This window comes from Ambystoma mexicanum, chromosome 11, assembly GCF_040938575.1.
Source record: "Ambystoma mexicanum isolate Mex_15411 chromosome 11, UKY_AmexF1_1, whole genome shotgun sequence".
Taxonomy (NCBI): Eukaryota; Metazoa; Chordata; class Amphibia; order Caudata; family Ambystomatidae; genus Ambystoma; species Ambystoma mexicanum.
In genome coordinates, this window is record NC_090934.1 from 374286518 (window position 1) to 374303757 (window position 17240).

The following is a 17240-nucleotide window of genomic DNA, read 5'->3' on the forward strand; positions in this document are numbered from 1 at the left end:
CAATCACCCACTAGTCACTATATGTACATTTTGCAGGGCCATTTTAAAACAAAACATAACTATTACATTACCTTGTTTATTATTTATAAAAAAAATACTGTGAAATGTGTAACATAACTTGAAAGCTGCAATAGATATATTTTAAAGCATCAATCAAGTCAAATAACTTTTAAATAGCATTAACAGATGGTGGCCGCCATTTTGGAAGTAAACATGACTGACACATTTACCACACAGTACAAATTCAGCCAAAGAGTGCAAAAAGAGGTGTGGCTGGAGGGAAATGGGTGGGAATGGGAGAACAATCACATAGATTCCACTTAGCTATTGCTGTTAAATGGGTGGGACACATAGCCAAACTACATAAATCCATCCTCAAATGCCACCTGCATTAAAAAGCATTGCAAACCTACAATCAAAGCCCCCATTTTATAATTTTTTTGTTAAAGCTCTTATTTTAAATGACAATAGTTTGGGCTTTATAGGGAGCGCTTTCAGCGCCACCTAATACCCCGAACTAAAAATGTCTCCCTGAAAATAATTGTGCATCACATAATCAAAAGTCCATCTTCAAACAGTCAGTGAAAGTGGGTGAGTGCTACACCCAAAAGAACAAGGAAAATGTTCCCATCATGCTATGAGGAAAATGCATCCGAACCCTTATCTACAAAACCCAATACACACACTTTTCTAAAGCAATAAAGACTGGCAAGGAAGCAATAACACATGTAATATTTGCATTGGAAAGTAGCCTCCCCTTGAAAGACTTTTCATGGTAGTGATTAGAAGACCAGTGGAAATTCATCCTAGTATTATGTTAAATTCTGCATGCATACAGCAATTAATATATTCAACTCATTATTCTAATAGACAAATCGATTTGAACACCACTTAAAACACATAAAGATGTCTAAACAGAATCCAATAGTCTAGTTTACTGTGTTATATCATATGCCAATCCAGCAGATTCCCTGCCATCTCTCTAGCCATGTACGGCTGCCAGCCTGTGTCGTCGTCTACACGCCATTTCTCTGCCATCCATCTAGTGTTGCCTCTCTGTATGATTTCACACTCCCGTGACCTTCGCCCAGCAAGGTCCATCCAGTGCCATCCCTCAGAGTGCTTTCTACCATGCTGCCCTCTAATAGTGCATGCGTGTGCGTGTAACCGATTTCTGCAGACATGTGTAGTCTTTTGGACACTGTGCATTTACTCTTTGTAAAGTGGCACACTTTGAAAAGGTTGCAAAATAGCGACTAAATTATTCACATTAAGGAACCCCTGCAGCATTGTTGATTATTTTGCTACCCAATGGCTTGGAAGGAAATGCTCCCACCTGATTTGCCAGTAGCTCAATTCCCATTGCAGTGTTCTGGTTTTAAACCTTTCTGCATATCTGGCACAGGCGTTTCCTTTTTGGCATTTGAATGTTTACAAAATGCAATGGACGCGACAGTCATCAATACTTTACCATGAAGCTTCCATTTGTAAAATCCTTACTTGTTTATACCAACATTTCAAGTTATAGTGCTTAAACCCCGCAACATATGCCACGTGTATGCTGTGCAGCTCAATTCAAATGTTGTATTTCTGTTTTTCTCATTTTAAGAATGTTCTTTTTGTTAGCAGTATATTCTTTAATGGCATTTTAAGAATTGTATCTGTGCCAAAACACTGATGCTTTAGTATCTCGCCCATAAAATTGTTATTTATTAAACTCCAATAGTTCATTCAGATCAATGGCCGTTTTAGCCAACCTGTGCTTATTTAGTCTTGCTGAAGAAAGCTTCGGCTCTCTCCAGATATATTGGAGTTTAATCTTAGAGGGAACCCGATCTGAGCCATTTGACCTGTAATGCAGAGAAGGCATCTTACTGACCTACTTTGTCTTGTTTGTGGCTTTGTCAAGCCACCTATATGTGATCATTCAGCATCCAGAAATACCTGCAATAGCTCTCTCAAATAATAATTTCCTGACGCCTATTAGGGCTCTTTTGCACGTTGAAGGGCACAAAACATTATTGTAAATGTGGTATCTTTCTTTAAGTATTCTTCTAAATGCATTGAAATGTAAAATAAAAAACGATTGCACTGGGCCTAGACAGGTTCTTTAAAAAAACGATTTATAAACATGTAAAATATTTTTGAAAGTCCTATTGGAGCTGACCGAGAGGCAAGCACCCTTAGGACTGTCACTTTTTTTTTTAACCTAAGGGCAGCACCTTGTAAAGAGGAAAATACCGAGTGCTGTGAGGGTGTGCAAAGGGAGGAGAACGCACAATAAGAAGGGCCTTTTACGGGAGGGCATGTCGCTACAGGGCTGTGGCCATTGATTTATTTTATAAATGCACTGTGAGTAAATGAGAGAATTTGTCTCTTCTCCCCCTCCCCCCCAGTGAGGCTTGGGAGGTGCGCCTATGCCGCAACACCTTCCTTAGGGGTTGGAGGCAAGTCGGACCTCACCAGGAACTACTCCCCCTATGAGGACATGGACTCCCGTTGCAGTGAGGAACTCCCTGATGGCGTCCAAGTGATGGGTTATATGGACTTATATTTTATTCCAAACTGTTATTAAACTCATGAAGATAACGTGAAGTTATATTATGAACAACAAGAAATGGAAGATATCCTTTTAAATTCAAGTCCGCAATGTACTGCGACAAGGAGGCTGAAAAGGGATGTGCGGCACACAAGTGAGAGGGAGGAGGCCAAGAGCAGAGAGTGAGCTGAGAGGCAAGAGAGCGTGAAAACCCGAGAGATGCAGGGAAAGCTCCCTGTGTGTAACAGAGCTGAATGAGGTTTCGCTGAAGAAAGACAAGCAAGGAGGAGGAGAAACAGCGGCGGTGGCTTGACCAGGGAATCAAAGTGGTGGCCAGTCTGCCCGTACAACAGAGCCGAGACCATCCGGGGGAGTCAGCAGCTCTCAGGATGATATCACAAACACTGTTACGTCCCAAAGACAAGAACAGCACATCAAGGAAAGAAATGCTGTGGAAAGCAAGCCACAGAGCGGCAACAAGAAGGAAAGGGAATCCAAGGGCATTCAGGTACCACCAACGTTTCCCCAGAACTCAAAAGGTAAAACGGGAAATGTAAATACCGGAAAGGCAAGCAGGACTCATTGTAAGTTGAGTGAAACTTGTCCCAGTACTAATGGGAGAACTATTGGAAATAATCCAGTGAAACAGAACTGTTTGAATGCGATAAGAAGAAATACCAAAACCATAGAGTTGGAGAGAAATACAATTGGAAGCTTATCATGGGGAAAAGGGAAGGACCACCCCTCAAAGATAAAAATGGAGTACAGAAAAGAGAGACATTTGGGGAGAACAAACCTATGAAGCCACAAAGCCCACATTCCTACATGAAACTGCACCCTGGGAATGGGGAAATTGTGATTGGAGATTGAGCTACCATAAAAGAGAGAAGTAGAGTGTAACAGAGATTCAGGAACCCTGCATTGGGGAGAAAAGGAGCCTAAACTTACTAACGCTAACCCGGAAGAAAAAGGACAAGGGAAATACCAGTCCCCTAAAAGAACTGCAGAACTTGATATAGTGGATGACAAGGGGATATTTGCATATGGTCTATTAAATAGAGCAAGGGAATTGAGATCAGGAAGAATAATCAGCGAAGGGAATTACCAACCCTTAAAAGACCTGCATAACCTGATATAGTGGATGACACAAGACTATTTGACCAGGAAGAATAAGGAGAATGGAATTACGAACCCCTTAAAAGAAATGCAGAACCTGATATAGTGGATGACAAGAGACTATTTGCATTTGGTCTACTGAAAGGATTAAGAGAAGTGAGAAGAAACATCTGACAAAAGGCAAGCCTTAGGAGAAGGGAGTCATTCTCCTGCCCTTAGTTATAATAGTGGAAGAGTCTGAGAGCTTAGATTTGGACAGAGGACAGATTTGTCTTTGGACATTCATCCTGTTAGGTAAGATTTTCATATCTATGATAAATCTTCCTGACCCCTATCAACCCCAGAACGTTTTGCTTTGAGTAGGTAACTATTTTACCTTGTCCCTAGGTGAGAGGGGAATCTTTTTCTCACCTAGTCTTTTACTCTTTGTATGTGTGACCTTGTTATGTCTCTCCATAGTGTATGGTTGAAGTTATAGTTTCCTACAATGATTGGGCTTAGGCTGGGTTGCCCCTTTGGGCTGCCCTGTCAATTTCTCCTTCATGTACTTGGGTGAACTACTGTTCTCAAGTAGTAAAGAGGGATTTCCATCCCTTTTACATTTTGTATAAGTGAGCCAGCACACCCCACCTTATGGGGAGTGCTGAGGGGATACAATGTATACCGTATTTTACTTACCTGGTAACATTTTCTTACAATTACGCGTTTTGCATAAACGATTTGTGGCAGTGGTTTGGCAGTGGTTTTACCTTTATGACCTTTAGTCTTTATTACTCGCAGGCTGGTAATTCAGCCTCAGTAATGCACAGAAGGGCCACCATTTTTATAAAATGGTGGGCTCCTTCTTTTGTCTCCATTTCTTGTATGATTTCTGTTTCTGAGGTCTTCCCCTACCATTCTGGGTGTGAAAGACCCCAGTGGAGGTTTTGTCTTCGGCGGGAATCCTATGGGTTCCCCGCCCAGCCTCCAGAGTGTCGGATAAGGCAGGAAGCGAGGATGGAGTCCAAAACTCTGCAGCCCTTTGCATTCCACCTTGCCTGAAAGGAACCAACTTTCAGTGGGGGGCTGGCTGTCCTGATTGGACAACAGAACACCCCTTGCTGTAAAATGCAGGGAGAGAATGCAGAAGTTTTGCTATAGTTTCTAATAAATACTCCAAACCTAGAAGCTGCTGACAAGTCAACCAATGGAGTTGAAACCAAAGAGGAAGATGAAGAAACAATGGCCATAGCAATTTCCAGGGACCAGAGAGCCTGCTGTGTAATCAGAGCCTGCCGTTACCCTTCCTTCCAATTGCCTGGGGGTCCCAAAAAATGACAACCCCGACCCAGAGCCTGATGCGATCCACTAGACTCAGGAAGACCTGCATTTTGAGCCATCCCATGTCATGCTTTGACCTTGCAGGGCTGCAATACCCCAATACCTGAAGCCATTATGCGGTGCATGGTCTTCCAAAGACTGAATCGTCCCTGAGCTTTGGTGGCCTGCTGCAGGTACTCCAGAGACACGATTTAAGTCCTAGAAGTCCCCTCACCAGAGTGCTGGACCACATTAGCAATGAGAATCTGACTGGAAATATTCAGTCTTCACCTGGCTCCTGAAAAGGGTGTCAAAACCACAGAGAAACATCCAGCTGTTAAGAAACTCTTGCCTGGAGTCTTCCCTGTTGACCCCTGCTGCAAATTCCCTTCCTGTGTTCTGTCCTCAGTCTTCACAACAAGGAATTAATCAGCCGGGTTTTTGGCTGCAGATCTTGAAGACATCCTGCTGCAAACTCTTCTTCTGTGCTGAAGAACTGTGTTGGCTGGGGTATTACTTACCTCAAGCCTTGTGTGATTCCTGTGTAGCTTTTAGGTTGTTTCATATGATTGGGAGTCCTCTCATCCAGTCCACCCAGGCCCACTGTTGGAATCCTTTTATAGTTTCTTCTCTGAAGTCCCTGGACCCAAACTACTTACTTGTTTTGAAGTGAATTCCTCAGGCACTTTGACTTTTCCTGCATCTGAACCCTATCACACGCTGCCTACAGCAAGACCAGAGACCTCTAGGGCCCCTCTTGAAAGAACTTATGCAATGGACTATGGAAGGGCTGGATAAGAAAAGGATTCTGCCTTGAAAAGTATAATAAGTATTTAAAAGTTACTTACTTGTGAAAGAGTTGGTTGGTAACTGTCCCTTTGAAATATGAGCAGTTACAAAAGTTCTTGCGATCCTTTGAATGTGTTTTGCCATTCTGAAAAGTATATATATTTATTATAATTATGTTATAGCTCAAAGAGCTCTATCATCATATACACACACATACAAACAACAGATAATAAAAGTACAATTGAGATTCAATTAAAATGCAGTTAGCAATTTATACAGTACAATTGAATTAAAAGTCTTACAAAACCCATTCTCAATTTTCCCTGGTGTTATATGGCAAACATATACATAAGGTTATTTTGCTCACCTGTGAATTGGTTTCCCCCTCTTCCCAAAATTAATGCTGTTGGCTTCACTTTACTATTTCTATTAGGAAATTAATGTATAAGTTCCCCAACTGGGTGTTGCTTCCCCTAACCTGCTGTATAGCCTGTTTACAATAAGTCTGCCTTAGGTCTTACCTATCTTGAATAGCAGTGTGCAATTCTTAAAAAGCGTATTGTGGGTTTTACTAACCTTGGTGTGCCTTGTGACATCCTAAAATAAGTTAGAGAAGTATTGCTTACCTTAGTCTGGGTTCCACTGATCTGAAAAGCAACCGTAATAGTTTATTACAACATTCGGTCTTACTCGCCTAGCATAACTGAAGGTTATCCTAAATGTAGTTATAGGTTCACACTGTTTCATGAATTTGTGTTCCAGTATTCAGAAAAGTGTACTTGTAACACTGGGTTGTGCCTCCCCTGAATCCTCTTAGAGCATTTCCAAAATAGTCACAGGGTCTATTACTTACCTTGAAATACTGCTGTCTTTCTTAAAAGTGTAATAGGGTTTTACTGTTCCTGATTTGCTTGGCGCATTCTAAAATAGTTGGTGTGTGTTCATATGTGTCACTAAGTAGCTGAAGGCCTCTCCAGAAAGCATAGGAGTTGATTTATAACTGAGTTCTAAAATGTCAGATTACAAGGAATACTTGTAACAGAGTTAGTTTGTTATGTAATTTCATAACTGAGTGTCACTACATAACTGACAAGGTCTACTACCCTTGAAATACCGACTGTATTCAAAAGGTATGTATAAACTGGCTCTACTTTCCAAGAAAAGCTTATTGCATTCAGAATGTGTAATTTGTTTGACGTACCTTCACTACTGATTGTATTCTCAATAAGGTTATATTTTGGGTTGTATCCCTTAAGTATTGAGTTGGTTTTGATAATTGTGTTTATATATAATGTATTAGTACTTATTTACCCAAGATTCCACTTGGCTTACTTGTATTTAAATAAACCATTTATTTTTACAATACATAGGGCCTCATCACGACTTTGGCGGTAACCCTTAAATCCGGCGGTCACGCTATTACCGCCGGATTTAAGGGTCCACCAAATCACGACTTCGGCGGATTTCTCCCCAGCTCTTGGCTGGGGGGAAATCCACCGAAAATGCGTGCTGTTACCGCCGGCGGGAAATCCACCAGCGGTAAGAGTGCACATTTTCCCCATTGAGCCCAATGGGGAATGGGGCATTCCCGAATGGGCTCAATGGGGAATTACATTACCTCAGAACTCGTGATCCGGCGCTATTAGCGCCGGGGAGTTCGGCGGTAGGGCTAATACCGCTGGCGGTAATACCGCTGGCATTACCGACAAAGTCGTGATCAGGCCCATAGTGTTTACTTGTTTCTTTGCCCTATATGTATGCTACAATTTCTCCATACCAAGATACAGCCCTCTCTCCTTCCTAAAATCAGCCTGGCTGCTCTGTCTACGCTACCATATACTCAGGTGGTACATCCTTATACTAAGAGTGGAGTTTTCTACTGTGTCAGTTGTATGGTTTTACTAAGCCCTTAGTTTTATTTCAGAAAAACTGTCCTAACACATCCTGACTGACGAGCCCCTTTCTTAGTAAGATAGGCAGGGATCACCCCATAGTTAACGTGAGAGATAGCCCTTATTTTTAATTAAAACATCACAGTAAGAACATGCCTTTAGAGCGTCCATGTCCTTCTTCTGATCCTCCACAGCACCTATATAGGTCCTATTTGTCAAGTTCCTAAAAAAAGCTCCAGTAATGACTGCCAGTCTTTCAGAAACCTGGGTGCCACAGACAACTTGGCATTTAGAAATAAAATCTGTTTATTTGCTATGGTTGACATATATGCTGCTACACGTTGGCATGAGCTGCCTTTGGATGCAGCGTGTAGTATCATATATATTATCATATGCGTGTATATATCAAATCCCATGCACCATCAGTTCTGTGTTCATATTTTACATGTGTACAATTTCTTAAAACATTTTGATGTTAGAGATGGGTGCAAGGCAGGTTTACAAAAGAATAATTGTTCAAACATCCATGCATAGCCAGCATATTGGGTGCCACCACTATGAAATGTGTCTGTGTATAACCTCTGCTTCAATACCTTGAGTACTGGGTAGTGACACAGGACGGCGTCAGTGGCTCCTGTCTCAGTCTGAATCCATGCGTAGTTTCCCTTTTGTCATCCATGAATTGGCATGCTGTAGGATGCAGGTCTGTGTTTTTTCTGCTAGACTAGGATTGCACTTTCAAATTGTACCTTTGTGCCATGAGGAAAACCGCTAGATCCTGCTAACTGCCCAATGTAATGTGCTTTGATTCCAGGAGCTGTATGAAGCTGGAGTAAAGAGAAAGGGGACTGATTCAGCCAAATGGATCTCCATCATGACCGAGCGTAGCGTACCACATCTACAGAAAGGTAAAGTGCCAGCATCACCTGGCAATTTCTAAGGGTGGGTGCCTGTTATACTATTGATAATCATTGATGGGCTTGGCCAGGAAAAACTGTCTGAACCTAAAAACAACAACATAGAACCAGTATACAATAGACTTCCATTTATCTTGACAAGTTAATTGGTGGCGGGGCACGGGATGGCAACTCATGTAGTTACTGCTGGTCCTGCAACCTCAATGTTTTTCTTTGGATCTGTCACTGGGTCATATGATCCATTGGCCTTTTCATGAATTCCATTTCAAATTAACCTCTGATTAATCAGGGCCCAGGATTGGTTAAAGTCTATCTTGCATCAGTTCTGTATCTAGAATCATGAAAGAAGCATTATTACTTGTGCTCAGAAACATGCAACAGTGAACCTTGAGTGCATAAATCTGGCACCACACCATGCCTTTTCAGGTTACATGTGTTTATGACGACAACAAAAATAACGACAAATAATAATAATATATCGGTACGAACCCTCAGGCTGCTGAGTGCTGCTTATTATTACCCACGGTGTGTGGTGTTCATTTATCAACCTCAGAGGGATGAAAGGCTGAGTTTGGCCTTGCTGGGATTTGAACCTCTGTCGGCAGGCTCGGCACTGATGTCAAAACAAGTGCCCTACTGGCTGTGCTATCTGAATGGCTATTCAGTGACACCCTTAAAAACATTTTCAGTGACACCTATATAACGAAAACATGTCAAATTTCTTTTCTCTTTTTTAATTTGGGGGGTTCCCCTCAAGCCCCCTGTTTCTACAGCTTCCCCCCCAAACTACCCCCATCCTTTTTAATCCCTTACCCCACCCCCATATATACTTTTACTAAAGAATACGACATTTCCTTCATTATTTAGGTGTCACTAAAACAGTTTGTTATTTATTTTTCGTTATTAATACTGCATATCACCTTTTCACTGCCACATTTGAAGGAAAGAAGCTCTTCAGTTAACCTGACATATAGCCATCATGCTAAGGGTGTCAGTCCGCTGGCAGTTTCAAAATGTTTATGTGGCATCATTTAAAGATACTCGATTATGTCATTGTGACATCTATGGTAAAATAAAAATCAAGTGAGTGTCTGTCTTCATCAGCTTTAGAAACCTGCCTTTGCCCATTGGTTAGATAATTTCCTGTTGTGCCAGTGCACAGTAGCTAACAATATGTAATTGAGTGAGCCTAAAGTGAACACTGCTTCAAAAGATCCCCATTATAATTTCTTGTGATGCATTTTTCTTTTCCCTAGTGTTTGATAGGTACAAGAGCTACTGCCCCTATGACATGGTGGAGAGCGTTAAGAAGGAGTTCAATGGAGACATGGAAAATGCCATGTGTAATCTTGGTAAGTGATACACTTTCATTAGTTGATAACAGAAACCATTCTTTAAAGTGACAGAAAAGTGAAGCACTGTCATGTAGTGTTTGTATGAAGGTCATCATGGCTATTGAAATATGTTGGTTATTAGTGCGACTGTTCAGCAATGACCCCCATTATAGACATTGATACAGTCGTACTGTATATTTAACAAGATGGAGTCGGACAGCACACTTCTCAGGAAATGGACCTTGTGTGAGATCAGTTACTGTCAAAGAAAGGAATTGCAGCTTTTCTGGGAGGACTGCTTGTATTGGATCCCACAGAGATCAGATAGAAATAGAAATCACCAGTTCCTCCAACCAATAAAGAGCAGAAAGAACAGGCTGATCCCCAGGGCTCTTTCATTTCGCAGTATACTCTTAAAATCAACTATCTTCCAGGTACTCCAAATATTCTAGCCAAAGCGGAATTGCTCAAACTCAGCATCTGGATAGTATCCAAAACCTTTGTGTATTAAGCGTGTTATAAATAGCCTATCATATCATATGAAAACCTGTATCCAGAGAAGCCCAAGGAGGTACACTCCTTACTGCTGGGTGCAGCCAAGAGGTAGGTAAACCATAGTGAGTTCACTCGCCTTTCAGAATTTAGCATTTAGCACAAATTCACAAAAGAGTGGAAAGTTGAGCAGCATTTTTTATGTAACGCATCCGTTTCTTAAGTAGAATGGAAGCAGCCGGCAAAACCCATGTCTAATGCATTCTGAATTCAAAATGACCTTTTGTCAGGGAAATGTCTGTAAACAACCGAGAAATATATATTTAAAAAGTCCTTTTCGAAATCCCACCAGAGTACAAAGTATCATACATGTAAAGCACCTTTAGTAGAAATAGAAAAGACCTGTCCTAGGCGCATAAAATATTGTCAAGAAGATCTGCAAGCTCGTAAAATAACCCACATTTTTTAATTAACCCTTGACTATCAAAAAAACAAGTGTTTGTTCCAATAAAAAAGGTATAAAAAAAACAATAGAACCATATAAAGCAAGTTATACATGTGGACCACAGAGGGTGGGCCAGGGTTGATTTTCACACTTGATAAGGAGTCCACATAAACAGAAAAGGGGTGAGAACGCTCTTCAAAACTAGCACTTTCCAAAATGATCCTTGCACTGTGAGCAATGTCGAATTCATTTCACAAAAACAATATTTAGGGAAATCTGTGGGAGGTCCAGAGGCAATGCAGGCAGGTAGCCTATTGACAGGCTGATGCCCGTTCTAACCGTGAACAAGTTACAGTTTGCGGGTTTCTTAAAAGATGGCACCCTGAGGTGTGGGGGCATGATGACATCATCATGTAACGTAACATGATTACATCAGAGCTGGTGAGCACACAAAGTTATATAGAAAAAAAAATAAGTAATTAAATAGTAATGCGATGACTGTCTTGAGAGCAAATGTATAATATGGAGAAGAAAATATGTACAAAAGTAACATTCAAACTTTATGTGGCAAGTAAGTTTGAGGCTTCAAAAGAAGTTTTATATGTCAATTATGTACAGGCACAATGATTTTCTGATTATTTTCTAATGATCAAATAGAAGATAAACAACAGAAGGAAGTCCAATAATAGCTTCCATAATTTCATATATGTTATTTCACATATGTATTCCGACAATGTGATTATACTGTCGAAAACAACCCAATTAAAATATGAAAGAGTGCCTTTGCCACATGGGCAATTACTTCAACTGATGATATTGGCAGTTTCACAAGTTGCAAAAATGGTTTAACCAGGTTTTCCCCTGTTCCTAGTTGGAAAACTATATGATCCTTGATGAAATGTACCTGTTTTCTTAGTCTTGATGTTACTTGATGTTATTTGTGAGGTTCGCAATATCAGTTCTTATTAACAGATCCAGTAAATTGCTGCTACTTTTATATTTTTTTTATTTTTCAATTTTTTTAATTAAAGTGTTGTTTGGTTAAATAAATCTTTTAACACTACATTCCAACATAATATATACTTTACAATAATAATTTCTTATATTTGTCACAAATTATGAATAACACCTGATACAGAAAAATCTTAAAATCGAAATAAAATAACGATCATAAGCATTATTATCATGTCATATGTAATCCCATATAAAAACTTAATTACATAAACATATAGGAACTATGAAAGATCATATTATCTTATCACAAGGACCACAACTCTGGCTCAGTCGTTACTCTTTTCATCCAAATATGATACAGGGTGAAATTTAAAATTGTCCTAGTATCCAAATATAAAAGACCCCAGGATTGATCTGATTTAAAATTCTCTAATGTAAAACATCAATTGTGATACCGTTTAATGTAAAGCTCTTTTATATCTGAAAACGGGCAGATTGGAAATAACGGCTTGATTTGATGTCATGTTTAAAGCTATCCAAATGCTTACATACAATCTTTTTGGTTTTCTGACTTTGTGGGGAATATTTGGAAACAAACACCAAAGACGGTTGGGTGCGTTCATTATGTTTAGCCTCTCTTAATTCTTCATCAGAGTAGCCACAAAAGGAAAATGTTTTGAGCACCATCTCCAACTGGTTTTACACTCACATTCATCACTCACAACAGATTTCACTCTAAGTATCTGACTATGTGGGACGCTCTTCTGTGTTTTTGTAGGATGAAAACATACGCAATGTAATAACTTGTTACATCCTGTTGGTGTTACGGAAAATGTTTCTGTTCAAATTATTTGAATGCGGCCTAGAATCAAAATACTTCTGTTGTATTGTACTGCTGGGTATTTGACTGGTTATTGTTGCATTTTATTTGTTTATATTGCAAAATAAAAACGTTATACCATGAAATATTCTAGAAACTATACTTACGGGATATTTACATGAGTAGCACATTGAATGTGTTTGTTTTAAAAAAATCCTTGTTTGGTGAAATACCTGTAAAAAGCATAGAAACAACACATTTCTGTGTGAATTTACATTTCTATTCACCTAACTGATGAGCATGACTTCCACATTGCTTTAGTTACCGATCTAACTAAATTATTTCAAAGAGTCGTCCATGTCTTGGCAGAGGAGTCCATCCCTTACTGTCAGATTCCATACAGAATCGTACGTTACTGTAAAAAGCATGATTGCATTCCTTTCAAGCAGAGTACCCACTACTGTTTATGCTTAATTACGTTGAGTATATATTGTGATTAACCCTCTCTCTGATGCTCCATGCCCTTCACTACCACCAAACCTCACTCAACATCGGTTCAGTATTAGTGTTATTGCCAATTGCAAGGTTATGCTGTACTTTCTAAAGGTTGGCTCATATTGAACATGAACTTCACTGGTGTGTGTCATAGATAAACTGTTAGTGTTGTGTTCCCTCTGTGTGTTATTGTCTCATTGCCTTCTCTTTGACACATGTTTAACACTGATCAAAGTTTGTTACTCAATGGAGTGATCAACCTCTGACAAAATGGAACATTACAATTAATAGACGTAACTATTCTATTTCTTTACAGTGCAGTGCATTCAGAACAAGCACATGTACTTTGCTGACAGGCTGTACGATTCAATGAAGGTACGTTATTGTGTAGTGCTTGCATTTGATGAAGCTGTTCCCCTCATATCAGTCCTTTGTATAGATTGGGACTGATTCAAAAAGAAGTGGACATTTACAATAGCACAGAAGGTGTGTTTTTTAGATTCCCCTCTAAGAAATGTGAAGGTCGCCATCCTGACCAAGCTAAACTCTACATTTCCCAGGGGGTGAGAATGAGGCATGTGATGTGCTGTTCAGCTCCCTTGCATCCATTGGCATCGGGCGAGCAGGTTCCCAAAACTATATATATATATATATATATATATATATCATAGGCTCCCAGAACCCAAACTGTTTTTGAGGGATAGAAATGCAACCAGGGCAGCAGTAGTTCGTACAGCTACTGTGCAATTGAAAGAAAATAAAGAAAGGTTCAAAAGAATGACCCTTCTATGCTCTGTTCATCCCTGTTTCAAACAAGTGTAGAGAGGTGATTTCTTTTTTCAGATATTTCAGAGAGCTTCCCATTTGTGATTCGAGTAACACCTTTGAAATGCCTGGAATCACTCCCCTTTGCCACATGGTTTGCTTATCTGAGAAATGGAGGGCAAGTAGAGAAGGGCATATGAATGTTGCATCATTTTGAGGCCCCTTGTTTCCATACACATGCAGGAGATGCACTAGTGCATGCGTCCACTTGGTGCAATTCCTAAGAAACACTCCCGCAATATTAACATTTTCAGCTGGCATTGTCATATTTTTTAAGTTTCATTTATTTAATCATTAACATCATGAAGTTTATCGGAAATTACATGTAATTACACCTCTGACACTTGCATCTTTGTCCTTAAAATGGCTCACAGGTATCTATCAGTATTCCAATAATCATAATACTAGAACATGAGAAGACACATTAGTTCATCCTATTTTCGAAACACAATTCAATTTATTGCAGTCAAGTTATGTCACCTGAGAATTGCTACAGTAATCCAATCATTAAGAGCATACATATCTTATTGTTAGCAAAGATGTCTCTTTACAGCACCTTTTCCCTCCATTTTATGGACCCCCTGTTAGGGAGATTTATCATGTTTATGCATCACCCCCTCTCCTAGTGAGACCCCCAGCACTTTTTGCTGGACTTCTAGACCCTTTTCTTTAATACTGAATGAGTGAGCCTTTTTCCACTCGTTCATTCTTTGGGGCTCTGTCGTTTGGAACTCTGTTAATTGATTTTTAATGTCCTATGGAGCCTACTTTACTTCATATCTGTTTTTAAGGCATATGTATTTTTCTATTGCAGCACACAGCGCCTTATGGGCAGTGTTGCTGGGGACCCTTTGGGTCCTCCTTTTAGATTATTTTCTATATCTTAGAGTAACTACAGTTCTTAAAGATAGAGAGATACTTTACCAAAAATTGGTAGTCTGAGAGATTGACACACACCACCTGCTGTGGAGTGCCAAGGGGATATTTAGTATCCCCCTTCTCTCTGCTCCTGTGACTTTTATGTCACACAGACAATCCCCTAGTTATGGACCGTCCTCTCAGGGATGTCCTTGTCCTGTGAACAGGTTTAGGTCTGGGACCTTTCTTTCTCACAGAGACCTTGGATATCTCCTTTGTCTCTTTCTTCTTCTTGGGAATAGAAGGATGGCCTTAGCTACATCCTCAGGTTTGAAAACACTTTTATCAACCACTGTAATGCCAGTGTCTCTGTTGGAAGGAGTCTCCTGACCATTTACAAGTACACTGTCCTTACAATATTCTTTGGTGTTTTCTGGTATGGAGTTGTACACATCCATATTCTGTTGTTCCTACAGACACAGGGACACTAAAGACACAGTGGCTTGAACTCTAATGGGGTCTTCAGTCAGTAATTGAAAGTTGCCACTTGCAATGTGAACCTCTCCCTCAGGGAAGAAGGCTAAGGAGGCAGTGTAGATAGTCTATCCTGGTGTGGAAATCGTGTGGTGGAGACAACTAGGAGTAACCCCTGTCATTCAGTTGCAGCTCTCTCCATATGTCGACCAAGTCTAGGCTCCCCAATAATGTGTTTAGTGCAGTCGATGCTGCCGCTAAGCTGTTCACTGGTGGGAAGGACCTGTCCAAGTCTATGTTCCTGACACAATTGAAATCACATCCCCATATAAAAAAATATTCCCTGTGTGGCTTTATTTTGGCGCACAGCATGTCAGGTGCACCGGGATACCATTGTTGGGGAAATAGGAATTAACTATGCATACTTCCACTTGTTCTATGAAGCCCTGTAGTATCAGATCCCGCCTGTCTCTGTCAGCCTCCATCCCCAGCAACCGAAAGGGCACATCGTCATTTATCCATGTGTAAACTACACAAGCATATTTGGAGTAAGCCACCCCACATCCCTGTACCCGCAGCCTTCGTTCAACTTCGACAGATCTCCCTCTGTTAGGTGGGTTTCCTGCAGTAGTGCGATAGACACTTTCTTTCTGTTAAGGAAGGATTTCACATGGTTCCTACGCAGGTATGAACCCATTCCCTGAATATTCCAAGTTAGTATCCTAATGCTTACCTCCATAGGTACCTACACCACTTCCCTGTGTTCCACCACCTCTCCCACCCATCCTCACAGTTTGTGCCCAGCCATTCAACATAGCAACCCCAGCACCCCCAACTTGCCACCATACCTATTAGGCTTACCCTTGCACCTGCCCTGTCTAAGTGAAGTGCCTAAAACTAAATAAACAACAAACACAACTATCTAAACACACCCAGCTGCTGCTACCGTCACACAGCGCTCGGGTGCCCCCGCTCCTACATGACCCATCCGGGCCATTGTGTGCGAGTTACATTTTGTCGGCAACAGGCCAACATCAACCATTGCATGGGTTAGACCTGTAGGCCCAGGTTAAGTGGCAACGTGTCACCCCCGTCAAACTTAAATTTCCTTCATGTGGATTCGGTGGGTACCCATTTCTATTTTGCAAGCAACAATACCCACGTCAGTGAGTTTATATTTCCCCCCCATTCCTGCCTCCCTCTCGTGGTGGGGCTTCGATCAAGTGCCCTTTTCTTCACCTCCTACCAGATGATTATGCTGTAGCCACATAGCAGCCACAGCCGGAGTCGCAAGTAAAATAGCACAGCCCTTGTAGATCACATTAAGTCTGGACGGGTACAATAGCATGTACTTAAGATTCAGCTGCCAAAGTCTCACTTTAATTGGAACAAAGGAGTTTCTGGCTCTTTTGACTGCAGGCGTATAATCAAGGTATATGGTTATGTTGGAATTGTCTCGACGTATCACCCCGCCTTCTCACGATTGCTTTAGTATGACCTCCCTGTCCTGGAAGTTCAAGATCCTTGCAATAATCAGCTGGTGGTGTGATCCCAGGGGAGGCTTTTTTTGTAGGGATCTGTGGGCCCTCTGCACCGCAAACCCCTGCGTAAGGTTACCAGCACCCACCTCCTATGAAAGCAAGGTTTCTACAAAGCTTGTGGGGTTCAGGCCCTCCATCCTCTCGGGAACACCCAGCAACCGCACATTGTTGCACTGGGCTCGCCCTTCAGCATCTTCCGAGCGTGATTCCAGCATTGCATTTCTCCTTTCCAATTCTTCCAGTCTCACTTCTAGCACATTCGTGGACCCAGTTGTCTCTTTTAGCCCGGCCTCTGTAGCCGTCACTCTTTCCGCTAGATTACGTATATCCTGCCGCATTAATTGCATGTTGACCTTGACCTCTTCAATTTTTGTGTTAATAAATGCTCTCAGCGCTGCTATTGCTTCCAGCGCTTGGTCATTCCTGCCTCCAGCGCCCAAAGCCCCCGCT

At 41.0% G+C, this 17240-nt stretch overlaps 1 protein-coding gene across 1 annotated transcript in view; it reads left to right on the forward strand.

Moving 5' to 3' along the window:
* ANXA2 (annexin A2) overlaps positions 1-17240 on the forward strand; it is a 135591-nt gene that overhangs the window by 112261 nt on the left and 6090 nt on the right. The window contains exons 9-11 of the mRNA XM_069623083.1: positions 8450-8543; positions 9809-9904; positions 13409-13467. Coding sequence (XP_069479184.1) covers positions 8450-8543; positions 9809-9904; positions 13409-13467 — 249 coding nt within the window. The remainder of the gene's footprint in view (positions 1-8449; positions 8544-9808; positions 9905-13408; positions 13468-17240) is intronic.